The following is a 24,963-nucleotide window of genomic DNA, read 5'->3' as shown; positions in this document are numbered from 1 at the left end:
CCTTACTACTCTCTAAACTCCCTGAAAGGAGGCTGTAGCCAGGTGGGGACCGGGGTTTTCTCCCAGGCAACTAACGACAGGACGAGAGCACACAGCCTCAAGCTGCACCCGGGGAGGTTCAAGCTGGACACTAGGAAGAATTTCTTCACAGAAAGGGTGATCAAACACTGGAACGGCCTGCCAAGGGAGGTAGTGGACTCGTCGTCCCTGGAGGTGTTTAAGGAAAGACTGGACGTGGCACTGAGTGCCTTGGTCTAGTTGTCATGGTGGTGTTGGGTCACAGGTTGAACCCGATGATCTCAGAGGTCTTTTCCAATTTAACCGACTCCGCGATTCGGCGGTTCCGTGACCGGCCGGCGGCTTGCGGCAGCACTGCGCACGCGCGGCCGGTGAAGGGAGGTGGGACAGCGGCGGGGGGACGCCCTTCCCTTGGTCCCGCCCCCGCGCAGCGGCGATTGGCTAGGGCGGACAGAGGCGCCTCGCCCATTGGCCGGACGGGCCGTCCGTCCGGGCCGCGCGCTACCGCCGCCATGGTTCGGTTCAAGAACAGGTGAGGCGGGCGGGGGCGGCCGGGCCAGGTGCGGGGTTGTCCCACGCCGCTCACCTCGCGCTGTCCGCAGGTACGTGCTGTGCGAGGTGCTCTCGGACGACCCGCGCTGCCGCCAGTGCATCGAGGACCGCGCCGTGGGCCTCGCCGTCAGGGACGCCATCGGGCGGGTGCACGGCGACTACGGCCTGGCCTGCTGCTCCATCTCCTTCACAGGTACGGGCGGGACGCGCGGCCCCCGGGGGTGCAGGGCTCCTCGGGCTCACCGATGCGTGTGTGTCCCCGCAGTGAAGTACCTGAACGCCTACACCGGGACGGTGCTGCTGCGGTGCCGCAAGGACTCGTACCGGCTGCTGTGCTCCGCGCTGCCCTTCGTGCGCTACCTGGAGAGCCGCGCCCAGCGCTACCCCTGCGCCCTCAACACCCTGCACGTCGGAGGTCAGGAGCTGCCCCGGGGCTGGGGGACAGGCCGTGGGGCTTGGAGGGAGGACAGAGATCAGTTGTACCTGCCAGGACCCCCTCGTGCAGCTGCGGGTGTCACACACCTCGTGTGTCACATCACGGCTGCCAGCAGATCTAAATAAGAAACAGGCACCAGCAGGTCTTTGTTGAAAGCCTCGTTAATTTTGCTTGAATCTTCGTTACATTTATCACAAAACCAGCAAATACAAGATGACATTGTTTTCTCTTTAAAATATATTTTAAAAGTATAGTATCTTCTATGTCCTGGAAATTAAACCCCTTGGGGAGCTAAGAGGCAGTGCATGTTAAAAATTATTGTTCCACCCCTTAAACTCAGCAGTGCAGAAATGAAGTCTACAGCTCCTCCTCAACAGTAACAAAATTGTTTCCTGGGGCATTTGATACAATGCTCTTTGGAAAATACACCAGCAGCTCTGAAACACTTGGTTGCGTAGATTGTTACCTGTTTTTCTTGTGACTTCTACAGGTACCATAAGAACATGTCAGAAATTTCTGATTCAGTATAACAGAAGACAGCTGCTGATGTTGTTGCAAAACTGTACAAATGAAGGTGAGTTCCTCCAGCCACTTTACTAAAACGCAGCCTCAACTCCTGGGGATTTTGTAGGATATGCTGGGCTACTTCTGAATTCTTGGCCTGAGAAATGTTTCTTTCTTTAGAAGTGGAGGATATTCCAGTGTATGTGAAGAGACCAAGTACTGACCCTCTGTTGCTTTCTTTATTGCAGAGGAAAGACAGTGTATACAGAAGTCGTTGTTGAGCTGTTCCCTTACAGAAGAGCAGTCTCAGAGTGGAGATGAGGAGGATGATGATGGCACAGAGACAGACTGAACATCACTTGTTACTGTTCACCTCCATCCTGAACTTGTGTAATCAAGATGTGACCAGTTATCTTCAGTGTTAAGCAAAGCAGGGCACAGGAAGAGCACCTGTTCATATTTATACTTCATTCCCTGTTCCAAGTGTTCTTAAATATTTTTTTTAAAAATAAAATCCAGTTTCCCTTAAGTAGGTTACTTGCCTGTTTCACTCCAGGGCTCCTAAGGAGTGTAGCAGCTCAACGTGGTCTTCATGCTGAGGTAGAAGTGAGCTTTAGGCAGTTGGCACAGACAAGGAATGTAGTTATTCTCCTTCAGTAAAAAAGCACTAACCTGGATTTTACCTTATCTTTCAGTGCACTGTTAGCCACAGGATATTCATTTTTTTGAGTCAGCAAAGCACCAGTTGTGTACACAGGAGCAGAGAGTACAGGGAATGCAAGGCAGAGCTGTAAGGCTCAACTCCATCCCACCCATTATAAAAGTCATAGGTACAAGTACTGCTTAGATATTTATTAAGTTTACACCAATCAGTTACAGGAAAGTAGCGTTGCTGGTATTATCTCGAATCCATAGGAAAACAAGATACAATTGAAGACTCTGTCCCTATGGAGACTGCCCCTGCAGAAGGGAGAGCCTGCCTTGCTCGCATCACTTCCCTTGTCCTAGTGCCTGTGACATGTGGAGGTGAGTCACACCAGCTCCAGCTATTCTGTCTCTCTTCCCAATGCAAAGAAAAGTTGACTATAAATGTGCAGAGATAATAGAACACAACAGATACTGGTTAGACACTAAGTTACTCCTGTTCCATGGCTTAAAATGACACGCTGTGAACACAGTTAACTGCATATTTGAATGGCTTAGTTGCTTTCTCTGCCCTCACCAATTGTTTTCCAATATGCATTTAAAGCACTGACAGCAAGATGTGTTACCACTTCCAGGCATCTTGTCTTAGTTTCTTTGCAGTCCCTGACAAGCTGTACTGTCTTTCCATCAAGTGTGGTTAGTTGTGACCAAGCGTGAAGTCAAGCTACTTTCAAAGAATGTTTGGCAGGTGTTCCCTCTATCCTCCTGCAGCAGCTGAAGTATTCTTTACCTCCCCTCTCTCCTGTTCTTTCTGGTTTACGGCCACTTGAGTTTTGTGACGTGCACTCTTTGGTAGCAGCCTCCCATGAGGCACATGTGCCTCAAGGAAGCACTGGTGTAATGTGGAGCCTGTTGCTTTGGCATTGAAGATCCATGTATTGACATCAGCCTTTTAAACAGGGACACAACCAATGACTGCCAGTGGTGTTGGAATACCTGACTCCAGGTATTCCTCAGACACACTCTCCTGCTCAGATCCATCACAGTGTGAGGAAAAGAGCATGTAGGAGTGCAGACAGACCACTGGTGCAAGTGGTGCCAAAGACAACAGAAGACACTCAGGCTGCCACTGTAAGTTTAGTGGTACTTCATACAGCTCTCTGGAATTAATTCTTGTCAGCAGAAAGGTAAAATCTGAATCTGTGAACTAAGTTTTCTAGGGCTCCACACTGGTCTGACAGGTCAGCTGCAGCTGAGGAGGAAGGGTTTAGTACTCTGAAGTGCGTGTGCATATGATTTATTGCAACTGCTGGCCTTGACTGGTACATTACACCTAGAGTTCATTTTATTCAACAAAATCCACACCACTTAACTCATTAGCTCAAATCAAACCACAAGCAGTGCAGAATGTGACCACCCAAAGAAAGAGCGGGGAGGGGTCCAGAAGAGGCATGTTTGTAGCACACATCAATTTACATCCCAGAACCAAGGAGATACAGGCCCTTATCCCAGTACAAGAGAACCCCAGTTGATTTCTGGGGTATAAAAAGTTATCTACAGACTTCAGCTATCAGTTGTTCTTCCAACTCAAGAGCAGCCAGTGTCAAACTATCATTCAGGTGGTTACCAAAAGTCCTAGGGGGGAGTGTTTGTTCTATATGACCAGGTTACAAAGAATGTGTAATTGCCAAAAACCAAAAATTAAAAAAAAAAATTAGCAGCCTCACTCACCCACATTAAAACAGAGCTGAACAACTCAGAGAAGCCAGGAGGTTCCTCCTACCACTAGTGCCATTTTGAAATACACAAATTCACTGAATCACTTCAAAACCAAGTAGCCAAGTTCTGCTTTACACTCACTCACCTCAGCTTTAAATCTTTCCAAGCCAGGAGAACAGGAGGAATTCTTGCTCTTTAGAAACAGAACAGATATAGCAGCTAACACTCTAAAGCCAGTAAGCTCTTTTGCCTGTTTCCAGTGCAGCCAAAACCAGTTTCTCAAGAGAGCAGTTTGACAGCTTTACTGAAACAGCACCACTGTCAGTCAGATGGACTTCTGTCCATGAATAATTAACTATAGGGAAATAAAGGCTCTTTGCCCTTTCTCTTGGGTAATATTGCAGTACTTTGGCAGTGCTACACAGCTGTAAAGACTTTCAAACTGCTTATCAGGCCAAAGAACTGACTCGGCAATTAGAAGCCTTGGTGGATTTGTCTCTGGGTTGTTACTTTCAAAACTCTGTTTCAGTATAAATTCATTAAGCAGTTGGAATCAAAACATGTTACTTCAACACATATTGTCATGGTTTCCTTCTGAAGCCCCTAGAAGCTCTGGAAACACAAGTTTAGGCTGTTCAAATTTAAATACTTAAAACTATAGCAGCAAAACAAAGCAAAATTAAAAGAAAACCAGGAGAGGAAACTTCTCTTGAATAGCAGAATCACTTTGTGTGAACAACAGAGGTGCTGAACAATAGCTTCTGCTTCTGTTTCTTTCTTTTCTTGCCTCCCTTTTCCTCTGTGAAGAATTAAAATGAAACTGTCATTCTTCTCATGGAACAGGAACATCACACAAATGGTCTTCCCTAGCCTAAATGGCTTCTACAGGTCCACAACACTTCCTATCAACTCACTGAACGCCAGGTAGTTTAATTTTAACAAAAAAATTACTGCAGACAAACTAAGGGAGACTCCATCACACCCAAAACACGTAAAACGAGCATACTGATTGTAAAGCTGCTGTTGCAACAGCAGATCCCAGGACTGCATGCATGTAGCAATTTGTCTGTCTGATAAATATCACTTCCATCCATGTCCAAAAAACAGTTGGAGCTGATATTCCACTGAACTCCCAGACCCTCCCATCCAACTCTCTCCATCTCCAGTGCAGTTTCCAAACAGAAGCCAAAGCTGAACATCAGAACTGAGCATTATAAATGAGTTTTATCAGCCAGCATCAGGCTGGTTTAAGTCCATCTCAATTTGCTGGAGGTTTAAGTTCACCTCAATTTGTTTCACACTCCTTAACTTGTAATTTCAGCCAGCAGTTACCTCAGCATTTTGGTCAAACTTGAGCGGTAGTTCAGCAGCTCAGGTATTTTTTAGTTTAAAAATGCATAACCTGAATTTAAGTTCCAGCAGAGACATGGCAAACAGGATTGTCAAAAGCCATCTCTGTCCTAACAGGATTCTTTGCTAGGTGGAGATCTCAGCTCCCACTAAGAGGCTGCTTTAAGCTGACAGAAGCCCTACTCAAGCTGTTCAGAAACCACAACCTGACAATTTTCAGAACTGTTCTCTGGCCAATTTCTGGTCCCCAAAATTGCTGCTCTCACTTCTCCCAGAGGAAGAAGGAGATACATTCCATTTTTTCACTTCAGAAATCTTCTCTGCCTTCCCCTCTGCCTTTTACCTGACAGATGATCAGCCGTGGACGGTTTGTCCAGTTTCAGGAGGGCTGCCTCAATAGCTTGGCTGAAGGAATTCTGGAAGCTGGGCACAGGGATGCGGTCAGAGCTGTCACTTTCTCCATCACTATCCACGGGCACAGGGAGTGCCAGAGTGTTCTCATCTGAAAGAGGGAAAGAGATGCAAAGGCTGCATTAAACTTCCCCCATGCAAATGGCCCCTTCACACTCCAGATGTTTCTCGTGAAGCTTCAAGATTTCTCAGATTTAAGTGCATGGTAGAGAACCTGAAGTAATCAATATCAAATTTTCTTACCTCTTGTTTTTGGAACAGGTTTAGGCCATGTTTCTGGTTTTGCCTTTCCAACTCTCAACATCTATCAAAAAAGTTGTAAGATGTTATTAAACTCCATGTACTAGAACCAACCTGCATACACCCTAAGTGGCAAAAAAATTTAGGAACCCCTTCAAGCACTCAAACCCTATGATGTCTCCCTAAGATTTATCCCACATTGTTTTTGTGGGGGAAGTAATTGCATTATCAGATTAATCCCCAACTAAGACATGGGTAATTCTGACAAGATTTACTCTGCTACACAACTTACCTGGGCAAAGGAAGGGAAGGGAGACTCTTCTTCCAAACTCCCACAGAGCAACGGGCTGACCTGGTTGGCAGCAGGTGACAATGGAGCTGGAAGAGACTCTACAGAGACAGGAGCACAGAATGAATTAAAACCAGCTGCATTCAGCAAAGACACTCATTATGCTGCTTATCAGGATGAAACAAAGTTTTATCTTATGTAATTAACCATTTTTACCTCATTGGTTCCATCCATCAGTCACACAGTGGGACCTCTCAGATTTCCTCAATCTTTTCATTTATGGGAAATTTAAGTTGGGTTGTGGGGGTTTTTTTTTTGAGTTTGTTTGTTTGTGGGTTTGCTTTTTTTGGGGTGTTGGTTTTTGTTTTGGTTTTGGGAAAAACATTTCAGATTAGTTTCTATTTAATACTTTTTATGAACTGCAAGATAAAACATTTGGTAAAGCATCACTGGATAACAACCTAACTGAGTGCTCATCAGCTACATTTTATTTTAGTATAATGTGGTGGGGAAGACGGAGAGGGTAGAAAGAAAAAATGCCAGCAGTGTTTTCCTGGCATACACACTTCTCTTCCCTTTTGGGGGCATTTTTTTCCTTTTATTTGCCTCAGCAGAGATTTAAAAGATGGGGTAACTACAGGGTAGATCTCCAAGTCACTGAGGTAGAGGTAGTAAAAAGCAGACAAAGGACCAGAATGTTTCTTAGCTACGTCAGCCTTTTGTGTATGATCTCACAGGCAACCCAGGAAATAATCACAGAATGGTTTGGGTGGGAAGGGACTTGAGGATCATCTCCTTCCAATTCCCCTGCCATGGGCACCTTTCACCAGACCAGGCTGCTCAGAGCCCCATCCAACCTGGCCTTGAACAGCTACAACTTCTCTGAAAAGCAGCCGTCTTTGATCAGTATTGAGAAAGTTCAGCATGAAGACCTGAGCAATAGATCCCAAAAGAATAATCAACAGCTAGATGTGGTGTGTTTTTGCAGATGCTCACCTGTCTGAAACACAGGGCTTCTGCCAAGAGGAGACTGACAGAAGCTCTGATGATCAATGCTGGTAGTTTCTCCAGGGCAAGAAGTAAAAGCAGGGAACTGCTGCAGATTCTCTAAAGCAATATGGACCTCTGGATCTAGAAAGAGGTTTTAAATTAAAGCACTACACAATGTGGGGGAGGACTGTCAATATGCAAGTTGTTTCAGGAGTCTAGGAGGTGCCAACTCAATTTTCTTTCCACCCTCTATTTCAGAGACCAAGTACAAGCCCTGCTGCTGGATGGAAGCAGTTCCTAGGCCTTTTTTTCCTTCTTCACTTTTCACTCTACATCGTGATTACTATAAAAACAGAAACTAAGAATCCTGAGATTTCTACACCCTGGAGATAGAGCTGTGCCCTCAAATGCCCTCTGTCTCTCCCAAAAAGGTAAGTATGCAGCCATTGCATAACATCACTTAACATCCTGACTAAACCAGCTTTATGTTTTTCACTATACTGACATTGTTTCTAACACTTTGTAATCTTGCTCTAAGTACACACTACAAACTAAAGGCCTTAGAGTTCATCCTTACTGCTCTAGAAATCCGGTCAGCAACTAAATACAACTGCAAATCCACCAGTCATGAGCAATCACGACTTACATTTGCCCTGTTTCTTGTTCTCTTCCATCTCAATTCTGCGTTCGCGCCGTCGCTCATCGCGAGCTTTCTTCTGCCGCAGGCGTTTCCTCTTCTCAAGGTCATCTAGGAGCAATGCACAACACCAGATATCAAAAACCCCACACCAATGCTCTGGCAGTGTTTTCTCCAGCTCTGACAACAACATATTCAGTTATAACACATCAGGAACAAAATATTCTTACAAACGACATCCTCTCCAAGCAGTCAGGAATTTTTTTGTTCTTTCTATAATTGTTGTCTATAAAACAGTGAATTGGGGTTGGTCTGTCTAGCAGTCATCAGTTGGTTGGTGCTAGAGGAGTAAAGCTGCTATGGATGTTCTTTTTTCTGCCACTAAGGGATAAGAATGACTTCCCCTTCACCCTCATGGATACGTGGCAGAGGCTACCAGAAAGGTAGTACCAACCTGAAAACAACTCTAAAGTCTCCTTAGAGATGACAGGTGGCTTCAGAGCCAGTTCACAAATGCTGAACTCACAGGTGAGGGGCAAGTGACAGAGGTAGCGATGACGTTGTCTTATATCCTGATAAAAAGAGAGCAATCCATGATCACAGCATGGCCCAGAGGCTGCCACAGCGATGAACAGCTTATGGAGATGGAATGCACACCACCCATCAAATCAAATGGAAAAAACCAGCAGCAGAGACACAACAATTACTTCATAAACTACAAACACATGAAGAATGCCCTGGGTCAGAACTAAATGTTCCAAGACCTCCAGCAACTACACCATAATCACATTTGGATGCAGCCACTCCAGCTCATTTACTGATTTTCTTGTTATTCCTCCCTTCTCACTCACATCACTGGAATAAAATTCTGCAATACCAGTCTTACAATGCAATTATTTTTGTGCTGGACCAACTTTGCCTTTTATACTTAAATTACTTGGACTAATGACCACCACTTTGCTAGGTTGAATCAAGCAGTTTTCTATTTTTCCTTGTAGGGCTGAAAAACTTGAACACAATTCCCTACTACCTCTGCATCCATTCTCACTTGAATGTATAATTTCTTTAAAAATTAATTAAAAACTATGTATAGCTGTTACTGCATGTGTCAATTCTTACAGTTTTCTTTATTTGAGGTAAATTAATTCAAGACCCATCCCCTCTTCCAGAACTTTAGTGCCTTAAGCACTTTCACTCCCTCTGTCTAAAACACTGAAGTTTCTTGCCATCCTCTGTATTTTCATAACATCCCACTGCTCAGAAACAACTTTTTAAGACTGAGGCAGACACTTCAAGTTGAAAAAGATGATAATCTGTCTAGTTCAAGCTACTGTCTTATATGAGAAAAGAATTTGCTTGTTTTAAAACAGCTTTAACAACAAACCAATTTTAACCTTGCAATTCCCTTACTCTTAGAACTTGCTACCTTCTAGGAAAATAAAAAGCAAGACTGCAGCCAACTTATCAAAAGACAACAAAAGCACTGTACTTTCCACAGATGCCCTTCACAGATTAGCATCCCAACCCATCATAGTTATTATTTATTATACTAAAGAGAAACAAGTTTCTTCTATCAGCTACATCTGCTAAAACATGGCCCCTAATTAATAAGAAGATAGAATAACTACCTCTGTCATTGAGTAGCCAGTTATCTCCACCACAGCTGCAGTTATCTTCTCGGGGCTCTTCTCCAAGCTGCCGTACTCACGGACCAGGCACCGAACATTCACCGGGTGAAGGTACATGCACTGTCCGTCCTCCGCTGCAAGGTGAGACATCATCATCACTCCTTCTCTGCCTGTTCATTTTCAGTACCCTTCTCCCCACCTCAGTACACCCTCCAGTAATAAAATTAAAGCTCCTTTCTGAGTTTCTGTGGGACTTTTATTTCACAGGGGTTAGCTGCGTCTAATGAAGGGACAAACTCCTCAAGAAGGATCCCAAAGGAGGCATCTCTGCCCCCGTGATTCCAGGATTTCATTGCACTGACCTTGATAAAAATAGTAAAAAGGAGAGTTGCCAAGATGTCCAGAGCTAACTGTATCTTTAGAGTCTTGGTAACTTGTTTCAGCTGGATTTGATTCTTCTGTAGTGTTCGTGTCAGGTTCCCCTACAGTGTCCACCTCAGGTACTTCCTCTTCATCCAGCACTGCCTCTTCTACTTCCACAGGAGGCGAAAAGGAACTTGCCAGGTCAGAGCAAGGCTCCACAAGCTCCTCATCAAATGCAGAGAGATATTCCACACCACACTACCACAGCAGAGAGGATACAGTTAGTACCATGCCACCTCCTTCAAAGATTATCATCTCTGCAAAAATCTTTGGCACGAGTTCACCGTACACTGCAGTGTGAAGTGGTAGAATAAAATATTAACACGATCTGCCAGAGCAGAGTTGTCACCCACCTTTTTCTCTTGGGTAACTGCAGGCTCCACAGCCTTGGAGCTTTCTAGGACCAATTCTTCCACAGCTGCACTGATTCCAGCAATGCCATTGTTTTTATCCTGGTCAGCAGAGAGTGCTGTTTCTCGCTCCTGCAGGTCATCCAAAGGGAACAAGTTTCAATTTGCCATTTAAGCCATAAGACCACCACCACCACAGCTATTTTTAGCCTTGTTCTACACTTCAAGATTTCATACATTTTCACAGAAATTCATCTGTGATAAAGAGTAACTCAAAGAGAGGTCCTCTCCTTCTTGGTACTGGAAAGAACACCCAAGTAGGACACCTAAAGGCTTAGAAAAGGAATATTGTACAGGTTTGCCCGTGTTTGCCCAATAGAACACTACCATCTGTGCAGCAGAGCATGGATGCTCAGCACTCAGCATACTCTTAAGTTACTAAAAGCCTCCAGGGAGGTTGTTACCTTCAGCTCCTGGATAGCTGCCTCAATAAAGCAAGCTTCTGGGGTGTGCTTTTCTTCCTCATACTGTTTCAGTAATGCCGCTTTCTCCTCCAGAATCACCAGCTGCAAGACCTGCTCCCTGGATGCCAGAAGCAGCTTTGAATACTGGCTGTGCTGGTCATCTGAACAGAAGGAGCACCAATCATTAGTGTCTGTATGTAAAGGCACCAGTTTGGGCTGCTGCTTCTTCTGAAGTTGTGTTGCTGCTCAGTTTTGTGAATTAATCCCCCCAGGGAAGACAATACTCAGTCCACATATTACCATTCTATCACAGGCTGGTGCCACATACCTGCTCTGCTAAAAACATCTCCCTCACACAGCAGTTTATCTCCCACTCAGTTGCTACACATCAAAAAAAACGAAGTCTACACTTCTACATGATGGAAGCATTGCCTTTGAGGGGTCAAAACTTCCTGAAACAATGCAGTCTTAGAGCTTCTTCCTCTTCTCAATATACTCAAAAATACTGCAATTAGAAATTTCTTCAATGCAACCCCTGGTTTGGCTCAAACTAATTCACAAGCCCATATGTATTAAAAATCCATACAAAACATTATGATGAGGTTTTTACAAGAAGCACACCAGAAATAGCAAGATAAAGAACTGCAAGTTCAGCAAAAGGTAGTCATCCTTGTTACAGAAGCACTTAAGTATAGAGTTTACAGCAACCACAGCATCACATATTAATACAGACCCTATATTCACAGCTTCCCAAGGGTCCAACCTTGTCTACAGAACATCAAGTTAATGCTGAATTGTCTGGCTTTAAAATGATCTCAAATCCTGTATTTGTTCTTTTGTTTGTTTCATGAAAGGATTTAAAGATCTTTACTTTCAAATACTGAGAAACATGTAAGCCCACAGCCTCCATGCTGGATACCCATCACACTTTAGGAGACTTGACTTTTTCCAGAGGGTTTAAATGCATGCAGCCTTTCCTAAATGTGACTGCAAAATGAAGTGAGCCAAGACAGCCCACAAAGCAGCCATGTTCAGTAAAATTATTTCTTTAGACATCAAATTTTTGTGATACTAACAGATAAGATGATGATGAGTTAGTCACATTCTTGACTGGAGAAAACTGAAGATGTCAGGCAACAGATGTTTGGAGTAGGTTTGCAATAATTTTGATTATTTCACCATATCATTCACTGACTTCAGTTGATAAGTGAAGATGATGAAAACCTTGTTGAAGATTACAGCCTTGAAATAGCTTAGACACAGTTATTTTTGCTAAGCTGTATAATGAGGAGCCAGGGGGGAAAAAGTTAAGGACACTGAAGTACCAATAAAAGCAGCAAGAGTCACACCAATGACTGTAGGATACAAAACACACACCAAACTAACAGCAGTGACTGAGAAGGCAGGAGTCTGCAGTGCAGTCACTTGAAGAGAAACAGCACACAAGTTAAAGCCTTACAAAAAAACGAAGTGTGGGTAGAAAGTTTATTGTTAATATGTTGTCATTAAGCTTTTCAGCCGTTAAACCCCATGTTTTGTAATCTGGTTTATTTTAAGATGACAGCATGGCATTGCCAGGGTCAACTGTGTCTACACGAATCCTGGTCACAGCTGGGAGCAGGATTCCAGCCACCAGTACTCGGATAGACTCACCTCTGATGTAAACAGGCTGCACCACATTCATCCACTGAGACTTGGGCAGTGCTACCAGAACACCTTTCTCCCTTCTCATAAGCTGCATTGTAATGGTATCACCAATTGCATACTGGCGTGTCTCCATAGCAACAACGCTGCAATGTACGGAGGAGGTTAGCGGTGTAAAAATAACATTTCAAAGAGACACATAATTTAATAAATATCGTCTCACCTCTTGAGATCCTTCTTGTGAACAGAGCCATAACAAATAGGACACTTACTCCAGGTCTTTTCGCTCAAGGAGAGATAGTGAAGGATACAAGCCCAGCAGAAGATGTGTCCACAGCGGGTGATCTTGGCTGCGGTTGGTGGGTACAAACATATTGGGCAAGAGGGCACTTCATGGCTACAGATTCGCTGGAATGGCACATGAGAAGAACAGCACAAGTTTTAGACCCAGAAATCAGTTCCTGGGACACAGAATAAGCCACCTGTAAGATCTACTCTAACACATTATCTTCCAGCTCTTTAGGCTCTGCTTATTTACCAAGAAATTAGTACACTGTGAATTAACACCTTCAGACTGCACATGGAATAACCTTCAAAGCCACCCATCTGGTATCTCTACTCTAATGACATTAAAAAGTGACTCTTCTCATGTTTCCCCTGAGGTATTCACCATCATCTCTAAGAGTTAGCAGCATCTTCATCATCCGAATTCAGACAGTGAGGAGATGGCAAACGAGCTCTGTGGCCTCACTTACACGAGCAGACTTGTGCAGCCCTGTTCAGCTGTGAGACTGAACTTACCCACTTCCATGAACATTCTGGGTTTAGTCAGACACTTTGTTAGCATCTCTGTGTGGCAGAGAGAACTGCCAAGCAAGCACCTCAATTTTTCAGCTCTCTTGGAGTGTCAGGTAACAGTAAGCCCACCTCCTCTCCACCTACGCCATGCACCAGACTGTCTTGGCAGATATAAGTTTCTGCTTGAGGCAACCCAAACTTCTGACCACAATTCTAAAGAGATTTTCTATTTTGTTGCTAGGCAAGATAGGCCACCTATGCACAGAATAATTCTTCAAAATTCTACACCCTAGTCCTCTTCCATGGACTCGTGCCCAAGTTTTCTGTTAATATCTCGATCACAAGGACTCTGTCTACAGAATGTCAGATACTATTTTTGATGAGCTCCCATCTGCAAAAGCAAGAAGAAGCTGCTAATTTTCCTAATAGATTTTAGCACTTCTCTTTTCCTGTCATGAAAGTATTTCATAATATATTCCATGACAGATCTTTCCCAGTATTGTGGGAGTGACAGAAAAGGCCTCAACTCAAAAACAGCTGAGTTTTATGTAACATCACAGAGGGAAAGAGGCAGTTAAAGACAGGTTGAGGTTCTTAAGAAAAAGAAGGAGGAAAAAAAAAAAATCTAGCCCATCACAACTGACCACTTGCTCCACAAAGTCCCAGTTGACCAAGGTATCTGGATCAGCAAAGTGGACTGTGTAGTCCTGTTCTTCAGAGACAACAAACTGGCAGCTGGGGAAAGGCAAAGAGACAGATGATCCACTCAGTTGTTTTTAAAAATTCTTTGAGAACTATTTTACAGGATTCTCTGAGCTGCTTCTTTGTCCAGCAGAAAACTATGTAGTCAGTAACTGCTGGATGTAGTCAGTAACTTCTATCTACAAAAATCAAGAGTTCAATTCACAACCAGATTTCTAGAATACATATGTGTCTAATTTCAGTTAGACACAACCTCACAAACTAACTACAGAATGAGCCAGGCAGTGTGGTTTTCCAGAAACATGTAAGGAATAGCCAGCTCCATCAGGGATCTATTAAAAAACAAGGAATCGACATGGGGAAAAAATGTGGTCACAAAAACTAGAACTACTGGGGTTCCTGCAAATAGATTTCACTACAATAAGCCACAAAACAATAGGGAAAAATCAGAAGCACCAGTGCTGAAAACAGTTTTTATCTTTAACATTATCAGAGAGCAGAGTCCTGAATACACTTCAAACTCCAGTGAGAGCAACCATTATTTCCAGTCAAAAGCAATTCTGCTGCTGGATTACTATATTGATCATCATTTGGGTTATACTACATACTTAGGGATTCACAAAATAATCAACAGCTTAAGAACTAAGACCTATATAAGTAATTGCCTCTGGAAATTACAAATTCAAATCAGCTTTCATCCAGCAACTGCTGTCTCTCCCATCTCAACACACTAATTTTTTGGAAAAAAATCACAGTCTCCCATAAGGGAACTACATAGATATTTCAAAATGGAGTGTCATATTCCAAAGTGATGACAGAACATTAGAGCAGATTATTTGGTTTGTCGCTAAAGGACACCTTGTAAATAGGTAAGAACAATGTCCCTTTCAAATATAGTCATTACCACTAAAAACAGTATGGCAAGGTAATTTCACCCTGAAAAAAACAATACAAGTAGTCAAGGCCAAACACAATTCCCTGGCTGTTCACCCCCTACAGCTCAGTGTCTCTGCAGAAGTATAAGAGCCCTGTTGGCCTCCCACTCACTTGGCCTGTAGGAAAAGCTCCTTGTTGAACGGTTTATGTCCCCACTTGTTCCTTTTCCCCCAGTTGCCATGTCCATTCCCATCAAAATGTCCTGCTTGGCCACGGGGTTCAAAAGTGAAGTTCAGTAAGTGGTTCAGATTTATCTTCTTGGGACCAGAGAACTGGGCAGGGCTGAACTCTGCCCGTTGAGCCTCTGCTACCTAAGAGACAAAAGCGTTTCTTAGAACCTGCCAGAATTTACTACAAAAGCATCAGTACAGGTGGATACCCAGGCCCCATCAGTGATTACACACAGAACATGCAGCATTCCCTCACTCACCTTCTCCCATCCCAGTTCTGCAAATCAAGTAGTGCAGCATTAGAAGTGCAGGAGAATCTGAAAGTCAGAACTCAGTGATCTTACCCCACACTGAGCAAAAGGAGGAGAGTGTAAAAACAAACACAAGTAAGGACAAGTAAAAGCTGGCAAAACCCAGTCAAGGTGAGTAACAGAATAAAGTTGTTCAAATCCAGACAATATTCTTTTAAACAGACAGCAGTACAACTCTGATTACTGTTTACACAGGTTGTACTTGTTTCAGTTAGTTTTCACATAATGAAGCAAAGAATGAGAATTCAAGAGGCAGCAGGTGAGTTTTGAGGCAGCAGTCTAGGTAAGCAGTGCTGCTCATCCACCAAAACTGAAAAATCAGAGTATCAATTAAACCCCACAAACAGCCTACAGTATTTAGATCCACATCAGCATAAAAGCCTCAGCCTGGTTTTACTCCACCTTGATGCCACCAATGCCAATACATTTACTTTCCCAAAACCCCCATCTCATGTAAATTTTTGCACTGAAGTGGTTGGACAAAATCAATTTTCAGAGGGCAAGCTTTAGCTTGAAACAGCTTTAGTTCAGGAGATTGGGTGACAAGAGTCCCTTGGGAGGATGTCCTGAAGGGCAATGGAGTCCAGGAAGGTTGGACATTCTTCAAGAAATCTTAAAGGCAGAGGAGCAGGCTGCCCCCATGAGCCAAAATATGAGTCAGTGGGGAAGACCAGCCTGGTTCAACAGAGAGTTTTAGCTGGAACTCAGGAAAAAAAGGAGTTTATGACCTTTGGAAGAAGGGGCAGGCAGCTCAGAAGGACTACAAGGATGTCATGAGGTTATGCATGGAGAAAAGTAGAAGGGCCCTAGAAACTAATCTGGCCACTGCTGTAAAAGACAATAAAAAATGTTTCTATAAATACATTAGCTACAAAAAGAGGGCTAAGGAAAATCTCCATCCTTTATTGGATGGTGGGGGGTGAAACATAGTGACAGAGGAAAAGGCTGAAGTAATTAATGCCTTCTTTGTCTCAGCCTTTAATACTAAGACCAGTGTTCCACAGGATACCCAGTCCCTGAGCTGGAAGACAGGGACAGGGATTGGAATGAAGCCCCCATGATCCAAGGAGAAATGGTCACCTGCTGTGACACTCAGACACACACAGGTCTATGGGGCTGGGTGGGAGGGCTCACCAAGCCTCTTTCCATCATCCACCAGCAGTCCTGGCAAACTGGGTGGTCCCAGCTCATTGGAAGTCAGTAAATGTGATGCTGGGTCAGAAGGAGGATCCAAGGAGTTACAGGCCTATCAATCTGACCTCAATGCCAGGGAAGGTTATGGAGCAGATGATCTCGAGTGCCACTACATATAATGTACAGGACAACCAGGGGATCAGGCCCAGCCAGCACAGGCTTGTAAAAGGCAGGTCCTGCTTGACTAACCTGATCTCCTATGACAAGGTGACCCATTTAATGGACAAGGTCAAAGCTGTGGATATTGTCTACCTGGACTTCAGCACAGCCTTTGGCACAGTTTCCCACAGATTCTCCTGGAGAAACTGGCTGCTCTTGGCTCAGACGGGTGCACTGTTCCCTGGGCAAAAAACCAGCTGGATGGCTGGGCCCAGAGTGCTGGGGAATGGAGTCACACCAGCTGGGGCTGGTCACTAGTGGTGTTCCCCAGGGCTCAGCACTGGGGCCAGTCCTGTTTAATGTCTTTATCAATGATCTGGCCAAGGGGATGGAGGGCACCCTAATCAAGTTTGCAGACAACACCAACTTGGGCGGGAGTTAATCTGCTGGAAGGCAGGAAGGCTCTGCAGAGGGATCTGGACAGGCTGGATCAACGGGCTGAGGTCATTGGTATGAGGTTCAACAAGGCCAAGTGATGGGTCCTGCACTTGGGTCACAAGCCCCACGGAATGCACCAGACTTGGAAAGCTGCCTGTCAGGAAAGGACCTGCAGGTGCTGGTCAAAAGCAGTTGACCTTGAGTCAGAGTGTATCCAGATGGCCAAGTAGGCCAAGGGCATCCTGGCCTGTATCAGAAATAGTGTGGCCAGCAGGACCAGGGAAGTGATTGTCCCCCTGTACTGGGCACTGGTGAGGCTGCACCTCGAGTCCTGGGGTCAGTTACGGGTCCCTCACAGCAAGGACACTGAGGAGCTGCAGCAGGTCCAGAGAAAGGAACAGAGCTGGGGAAGGGTCTGGAGCACAAGTTTGATGAGGAGCAGTTTAGACTCTCAGGGCAGAGAGCACTCCTCTTCAGTTGTTGCCAAGTTGCTCTGCTCACACTCCCTCTGGCATCTCAACGATGTTAGTTAGCACCTCTTATCACTCTTTCCCTTCCCAGCCCAGGAGCTGAACACAGCAGACCTATCTAGGCAGGTCAGAGTATCCTGTCATCCCAAGAAAGAAGGCCCTGGAGGTGTGGCATTACAATTCTCACCTCATCTCGTCTCCCACCATTAGAAGAGCTAAAAGGTTTGCCACTTCCGCCGCTGCCTCCCCTTTGAGGGGGCATCTTGTTAAAAGCTTTGCTTTTCTGTGAATTGGAGCGACGGGACTGACTGCAAAAGTTCTCATTTTTGGAATATGAAGTTTCTCTTTTACGATTATAACGCTGTTTGGATCCACTCGCATTCTTTCCATCTGAAAGGAGATAAAAAAAAAAAAGAGAATCAGGTCAGCAGCCTCAGAGTTGACCCCGTGTAACTTCACCTCAGAGAGAAGTTCACCTCAGCCACTACCTGAGGTGTTTATCAGGACATCAAATCCCCCAGCAATCCCAACCATTTCATTCCTGTCGCTGCCCAAAGAGCTGGTCAAAGAGTTTAAAAGAAGGATATATTTGCTGTGCTTTATCTTTTATCAGAATGGTTGAATTTTCTTTATCTAGATTTGGAATTGCCTTCCCCAGATGTTGGCGTGTTGCCTGGTTCATTAAGCAGTAAACACCAACATCACATATCATACCTGCATGCCACATTACAAAAACTGACAACAACTAGTTCCTTTTTTCATTCCATTTTCTGAAAACACACAATTTATCATACATTGTTCCCTCATATAAATACACTGCCTGTGTTTCTCCTGAAGTCTCCCACCGCCTGTTTTCACTCAGTTGTACCCCTATGCTTAAAAGACCCCAACAAATCTAATTCTGTTTTAAAAATACACCTCTATGTCATGAGGCCAACAAATGCTAATTGATCTTGAAGTACAAACTCAATGCTCTGTGGCCTTGCAGGGCACATACCTAATGTCTAAGTACTAAGTCCACCAACCTATGCAGCCAGAACTGTTTGCCAAAAAACACGCTTAGCACACCAGTGACCCTAATACAGGACACAGTGGTGAAGCAAAAAACAAAATATTGCAGGAATAAAGCTCACAAGAGCAGAAAAATCAATCAGGCTCCTGAGAGGAGTTCCCTGTGTCTAAAACAGCTGCTACATCAGAGTGCTAGAACGGGGTGTTAATACTATGAAGGCATTTCTAGTAGTCTTAACACAAGATCAGAGTTGCCCAAGGACACAACAGACTGCTGACCTGTCGCTTAACCTGGCATTTCTACCACCTGCCCTAAGTTTTATTTGTAGAAGAGCTATGTTGATAAGCTTAGAAACAAAACTCCACAGGCCCAGCAAGACATCCACCCGCACCAGCCAGCCCCAAAGTCACTCTGGATACCCAGTAAACATTACACAAACAGCAAGGCCCCACACAATATCTAGTTGCATTTATAAAAGCCTTCTAGTTTCCCTCTTCCTACTTTGCAGTCCTCCCCACCCCTTAATATAAACCTTACGTGTTAGGCAAACACACCACCGAGGTTCAGGATCATGTTTCCATAGGGGCAGTTTCATTGCTGGTGCTTCCAGTTTTCCCCTTTCCCAGCACTGCTTCCCATCTACCCAAGCATTTAAAACAGCTGGAGTGGTGTCATTCACATAAAGTTTCTCTTCTTTCTTTTTTTTGTTATTTTAAGTTTTCTCTCCCACTTGCACCCCCCCAAAAAGGTTGGCAGAGGACTGGAAGGTTGTGTGTTATTATATATTACTGAGAATCCAACTTTTTAAGAATAAACTAAGTAATAAAGGGGGCTGGATGGGGTTTTGTGGTGCTCTGCTGTTTCTTCCACTTGGCAGATTTCAGTCTTTGCCTGCAACTACAGCTATAGAAATACACTATCATTACTTTCACATGATGTGACAGAGCCATTTTTCGCAGACAAACTTTATCATCAGAACTGGTCATTTACTCTGCTATTGAAAGGGCTGATCCTTTAATTCAGAATTAAATCAACTCTGTCAGAAGCACAGCTGTGTAACTCAAACACATGCTTGCATAGCTGGCACTGCTTTAATGCACATCAGGCTAAAAAGACATGGCTTGAGCGTTATCAGGAAAAAAACACACCAGAAGCTGCCAAGTACTGAGGGTGTGACCAGGTCTGGCTGAATGATTACTTGGAGTGTTTCTTGAGAGTGTTTGTAGGGAAGAAGGAATAATCAACACCTCTGAGGCTCTGGTAAAAAATTAAGTAATTTTGAAGAGGTTTGGACTATTTCTTTAGTTATTCAGGAGCACAGCTTGTCCCTTTAGAGCTCCACGACCTTCATAAATCTCCAATTTCAGTGAATACTCTAGAGGGGCACACACCTACTGCCTGTACAACTTAGCAGTTTCTCTGCAATCTTCAGCTGGGGAAAAGAAACAACTCAGGAGAAATCAGTCTAAAGTGGGTCTTTACAAGGACCAGGAACAAGGAACAGCTTGCACCTGCAGCTGACAGAAGAATTTCCTACCACTTTAAGTTTTAATCAAGTTACTCACCACCAAATTTGTCAGTCAGCTGGTTTACACACATTCCTGTCATACTACAGATCCTTTCAAGACAACTCCTGAAGTCTTTGAGAATCACTACTGACTCTCACGTTTTATAGGAAAGGACTTTCCACCTGTGCCTGTGTTAAAAGGACCTTACAACCAATCTCACAATGCTTCAAATCTGATTTTATGGATTGCTAGTTCCTCCCTGCTCCCAGAATAATTATCCTCAGGAGAAGTCTGGTCCATCAGAGTAGCACTGAAATCGGTCAGCAGATAAGATTTGGACTATGCATTTGTAAACTGGAACACTTTTCCTCCACCCTGAATCTAAGCAACGCTGTTCCTTCCAACCCTTCCAGCATTCCACATGTCAGGGAGCTCTCTGCTTTATATCACCCATCCCACAAAGAGCAGGGCAGGACAGCTGCACTCATGCAGGGAGAAAAGTGAAGGATTCTCACTGCCATCCTCTCTTGTTAGAGCCCAGTTTTAAGTAGCATAAATTTGGATTTGATAGTTTGTTTTTTTCTTTCTTTCCTTGGCAAATTAGGAATGAGCAACAGCAAGTGCTGGTGAGGTACTTACTCTTCACTTAGGTCCTCTGTCCTTTTGCTGTTTTCATAGGATCTAACCCATATATATATATATATATACATACATACATATATGTGTGTGTGTATATATATATATATATATATACACACAGAGATTATGTGGATGTATCTACCCATCCACACTCCAAGAGACTTATAAAAAAATACTGTCTACATAACTTAAAAACACAAACAACAAAACTGTTCGTGCATTTTGGAGCAGGACCTGTATCTCCAAAGTCCCAGAGAGAGGAGACCAAGTTCACAGGACTAGGAGCAGCTCTAAGTGACCATTTTGGCACTGGGGCTGCAGTACTGGTTTGGGGCTGCAGTACTGCTGGGGTGAGAACTGCAGTTTCCTTCCACCTTTATTCATCTCTTCTTTTCTGCTGAGCTGTGCTGAAGCCAACAGTATTGCATAAGAGGTTTGTGGTGGATCACACTAAAGCCACAGGGTGGTTTCATGAAAACACACTGAAGCTATTGCTGCTGCCAAGGCAAACATCCCAGTGAGCAAGAGGTGACCAAGCACTCACACAGGGTATGATAAGGCCCAGAACTTTTGTGAGAACTAATGATGTCCATCAGGTCTCCAGGATTACAGAGACACCCAACAAGCCTGTTTTTCCTTAGCTACTTTATTCCATCCTAATGGACTGTGATTCCTGGGGGAATATATAACCCAAAGAAACTTTTCTGTTGGAAACTTCCGAGTTTAATTTAGATTCTAAGGCCAAGTTTGAAAGATAGGTGGAATCCAACTTCCACAAGTAGAAGAGAATATAATATTCTATTTAGCCCATATCCAGCTGTGCTGCAAGAGAAACAGAAGGAGAAGCTGCCACAGAGTTTCATGAGTGTCCATTTCCTCAGCTGGACAGTTACAGCAGGTAACTCTGGAAAGCATGAAATGGCAAGAGCTGGAGTGAACTCAACCCAGTGACCATCTGGGGAAGATCTGTGGTCCATAAAAATACTTTCCATTTCAGAGGAGAAACAGAGAATACATCCTACACCTTTCCTGAAAAGGGAGGGAAAACGGGTGGACCACATCAGCTACATGTCCAATGATAAGGAACTCAAGAAAAAAATCACATACGGTGACGTGCCAGTGTCCTACGTGCAACAGCTACCAAAACACACAATTAACACAGAGGTCTTAATAAGTTTGAAAATCAGAAGTATTGGAGTAGGCATCAGGACTCCTCTCCCCACTGCTCCTCTTCTACTGCTGGCATTGTTTCAAGCCTGTAAAACGTAACATTCCACAAAAATCACTTAACATTTTCATTCTGGGCTGAAATGACAGGCCTTTTACTTCCTTCCTCAGTACAGACACCGTATCTTCTACATGAAGGCACGCCAGCCACAGCACAGGCCACCTTAACTCCTTCCTGAAGGATGTTTGTATTCTGTGAACAACCCTCCATACAGCACCACACACCACTACAAAAGAAGCTGTAGTGAGGAGGTGTCTCTTGGCAAGACAGGGACGGAAAAAGTTCTCCCTAAAAAGATTTTTACATGTTTGAATTTGAAGTTAAAATTTCACTGTAATTGCACAGTTACGCCACAACCTGGGGAGCTGTGGGTGAGTCACTTCCCATGTCCCACTTCTGTCAATCCTGTGGAAGATCAATTAATAGAGGTGAAGAGCAGGTAATACTCGGTTACCCATGACATGAGCACACTTAGGAGGTCCAAAAAGAAGTCAACAAACACCTTCAAGATACCCATTTTGTTAACTCTCTGGGATACACTGCTGCTTTCTCAGAGACCTGAAGTAATACAGCTGAAACAAACCACTGAGGAGGAAGGAAATTAGTACAGCAGTGGTGGTGTAGTAACCTGTTGACACCTTCTCACATAGTTACAGGATTAAAACCACTAATTTTAATCACTATTGCCCCATTTCTAATTTTAGAAAAAAAAAAATGCAAGGTTGTCAGGAACACTGCTCCCCAAGATGTTTAGAGAACCAGAGTGGGCTTAGGTCTTATCGTGAAAAGATGACAGGAACTATCCTGGCTCCTGGTGAACTGCTCTGTCAGCAGAACCAGCTGTTTGCAATGACAGCTGTGACACTTTGGCTTGAATGCCAGATGAGCAAACAACACACATCTAAGTCTGAGCTCCCCCAAAGCAGGTCACAAACACCAGGATAAGGGGAATGCTGTGTAGGATATCAGACCCTTAGCGAGGTGTAACAACACACTGAGTACAGAATGAAGTTAGGGGTTTTTTTCACAGGCACTGGTAAACGTATGTTCTTACTATAGAAGCAGAGCTTTAGCTCTAAAGCTGATTACTCCAATACTAATGAAGACAAAGTACTAATCCTTAAAAGAAGAGGAGAGTGGGAATCCCAGCTCTGCGAACAGCGAGTAGAGCCGGAAGAGGAAGGAAAAAGAAACCAAAAACAAGCAGTGACCTGAAACGCCGCCTATTAAAAACCCAGCTGAGAGACAAACAACCCGACAAGGCGAAGTCCAGCTTCACCACGAACCCAGCCGCGGCACAGGCCGTGGGCCCCCACTGCCCCACGGTTACCCCCTTCCATCCCTCTCCCCGGAGCCCCTTCCCGGCTCTCACCGCCTTTGGGCTTAGACTCCCCCGCGGCGGGCCCGGCCGAGGCGGACCGCGGCTGCTGCCCTTTGCTGCCGGCCGAGGGTCCGGGCGCTCCGGAGCCGCAGGGGCTGCTCTTGTCCATGGCGGGGGCTGTGGCTGTGGCGGGGGTGGCGCCGGGCGGGCTCTGCAGCATCAACGGGCGCCCCGGCGGGCGAGCGGCGGCCCAGGGCGGGGGGGCACGACGGGCGCTGGCGGAGCCGGCGGGGGCCCAGGCTCATGGCCCGCGGGGGCGACCGGCGGGGGCGGCGCAGCGCGGCCTCGGCCTCCTTCATGGCGACATCTTCTCGCTGCTCCGCTCGAACCGGGGTGGGCCGCGGGAGGCCGGGCCGGGCCTGCGGGGCTCCGGGCGAAGGGGAGGGGAGGGGGAAGGGACGAGTTGCTCAGGGAGCCCCGCGGGGCCCGGCGCTGCCTCCGCCCGAGGGGGTCGGCACCACCCCGGCACCCACCGGCTGCTCGGCGCCGCACCGGCCCGGGCTCGGCCGCCGCTGCCCCGTAATGGCGACGAGTCGCCCGCAGCAGTGGCCGGACCCGGATGGAGCCGGTGCCGGGCGGGCCCGAGGGCATGACGGGACTCGTAGTCCTTGGCCGCGCGGGGCGCCGGGAGCCGCGCACAGCGAGCCCTGCCCGCCCCTCCTCCGGCAACCCCCGGGAGGGTGTAACATCGGCTGATACCAAATCATTGCCGCCGACCTGCAGCAAACAACAGTAAAAAAAAAAAAAAAAAACAACAAAAAAAACCCCACAAGCACCCAAACCATCGTGCCTAATTGAAGCAATAGTTTTTAACTTGTCCTTCAAAGCAAACCGGGGAAAAGACCCCACGAGGCAACAGAGATCCTAAAGGCATTTTTTTTTAAACTTTAAAATAATAGAGATCTTGAATGCAGGACCTGATCCCCTCCCATTATTTTAGGGATGAGAGCTTCAAGTTCAATGGGAGTGCAGTTCCCAGTTTCTTCAAAAACAGTAGAGGTGGAGCACGTAAGAGCATCTCTACCCCCATAATTCATACCATGATCTGAATCTACAGCCCTCAAGTAAAAGCTTCAACACTAGTTTTGTACCTACAGAGACAAAGCCATAATTTGAATTTTGTTGCTCTTTTGCTGCACCCGCTAAAGGAAAAATTCTCTGCCCCATGCCCGGGAACACCAGATCAACAAATATGAGAACTTGTGCTTTACACATTTCAATAAATCCTCTATAAAAATTATTTTAAGAAAAGCCTCATAAAAGGCCTTATTTAAACTTCTGTTTGTTCCCTGTTTAGGTCTATTACTCTTAGGTCTATTACTCTTACCGACCACATTATGAGTATGGTTACCACAGCGTTTAGATCTTCTGGATTTGAGAGAAAAAAGCTTTTCAAGGTAAAACACAACATTTTTATTTGCAAATAAGCTGGCTGTGGGAAGAAAATAAACACAAGGAAGTTGCCCCTCCCACCCCCCAGTAAAAACAACTATGCTAATGAAATCCCTGCCACTGCCCTTGGAGGCCAAGGTCTGCTTCCTCAAGAAGGGTGAAGGAACCAGGCTTTGTGCCATTAGCACACAACTGAGTCACAAGATGAGAGTCTGAGAAACAGTCCATGGTTCTGAGCACCCTTGAGGAGAAAAGAACACAGGCAGAAGAGGATGAAGGGACTGGTCTTGAGTCACACAGCTGCAGAATTCCTTCCCACAGTGCACTGCCAGGTAGGAATACATTAAACATAATCCTGTCAAAATCCTGCAAGAGAGACCACTAA

At 45.1% G+C, this 24,963-nt stretch overlaps 2 protein-coding genes across 2 annotated transcripts; one reads left to right on the top strand and one right to left on the bottom strand.

Annotated features, from left to right (window-relative positions):
* The first annotated feature begins 434 nt into the window (after positions 1-434).
* POP5 (POP5 homolog, ribonuclease P/MRP subunit) lies at positions 435-2,039 on the top strand. Its single transcript, XM_032706112.1, has 5 exons — positions 435-550; positions 621-763; positions 836-985; positions 1,497-1,580; positions 1,759-2,039. Exons 1-5 carry the CDS (start codon positions 531-533, stop codon positions 1,860-1,862), a joined length of 501 nt encoding a protein of 166 aa, XP_032562003.1. The 5' UTR covers positions 435-530; the 3' UTR covers positions 1,863-2,039.
* Positions 2,040-2,341: 302 nt separating this feature from the next.
* Positions 2,342-23,775, bottom strand: RNF10 (ring finger protein 10). The gene is made up of 17 exons (XM_032706105.1): positions 23,178-23,775; positions 17,606-17,808; positions 14,848-15,047; positions 13,743-13,833; positions 12,524-12,708; positions 12,310-12,446; positions 10,657-10,817; positions 10,196-10,324; positions 9,782-10,040; positions 9,420-9,553; positions 8,246-8,363; positions 7,801-7,902; positions 7,161-7,295; positions 6,168-6,265; positions 5,879-5,939; positions 5,568-5,726; positions 2,342-4,673 (listed from the first exon to the last, which is right to left on the bottom strand). Exons 1-17 carry the CDS (start codon positions 23,344-23,346, stop codon positions 4,597-4,599), a joined length of 2,418 nt encoding a protein of 805 aa, XP_032561996.1. The 5' UTR covers positions 23,347-23,775; the 3' UTR covers positions 2,342-4,596.
* Positions 23,776-24,963: the final 1,188 nt, after the last annotated feature.

This window comes from Chiroxiphia lanceolata, chromosome 18, assembly GCF_009829145.1.
Source record: "Chiroxiphia lanceolata isolate bChiLan1 chromosome 18, bChiLan1.pri, whole genome shotgun sequence".
NCBI classification, from domain to species: Eukaryota; Metazoa; Chordata; class Aves; order Passeriformes; family Pipridae; genus Chiroxiphia; species Chiroxiphia lanceolata.
Note: the sequence above shows the minus strand (reverse complement) of the source record. Positions and strands in the feature narration are given on the sequence as shown.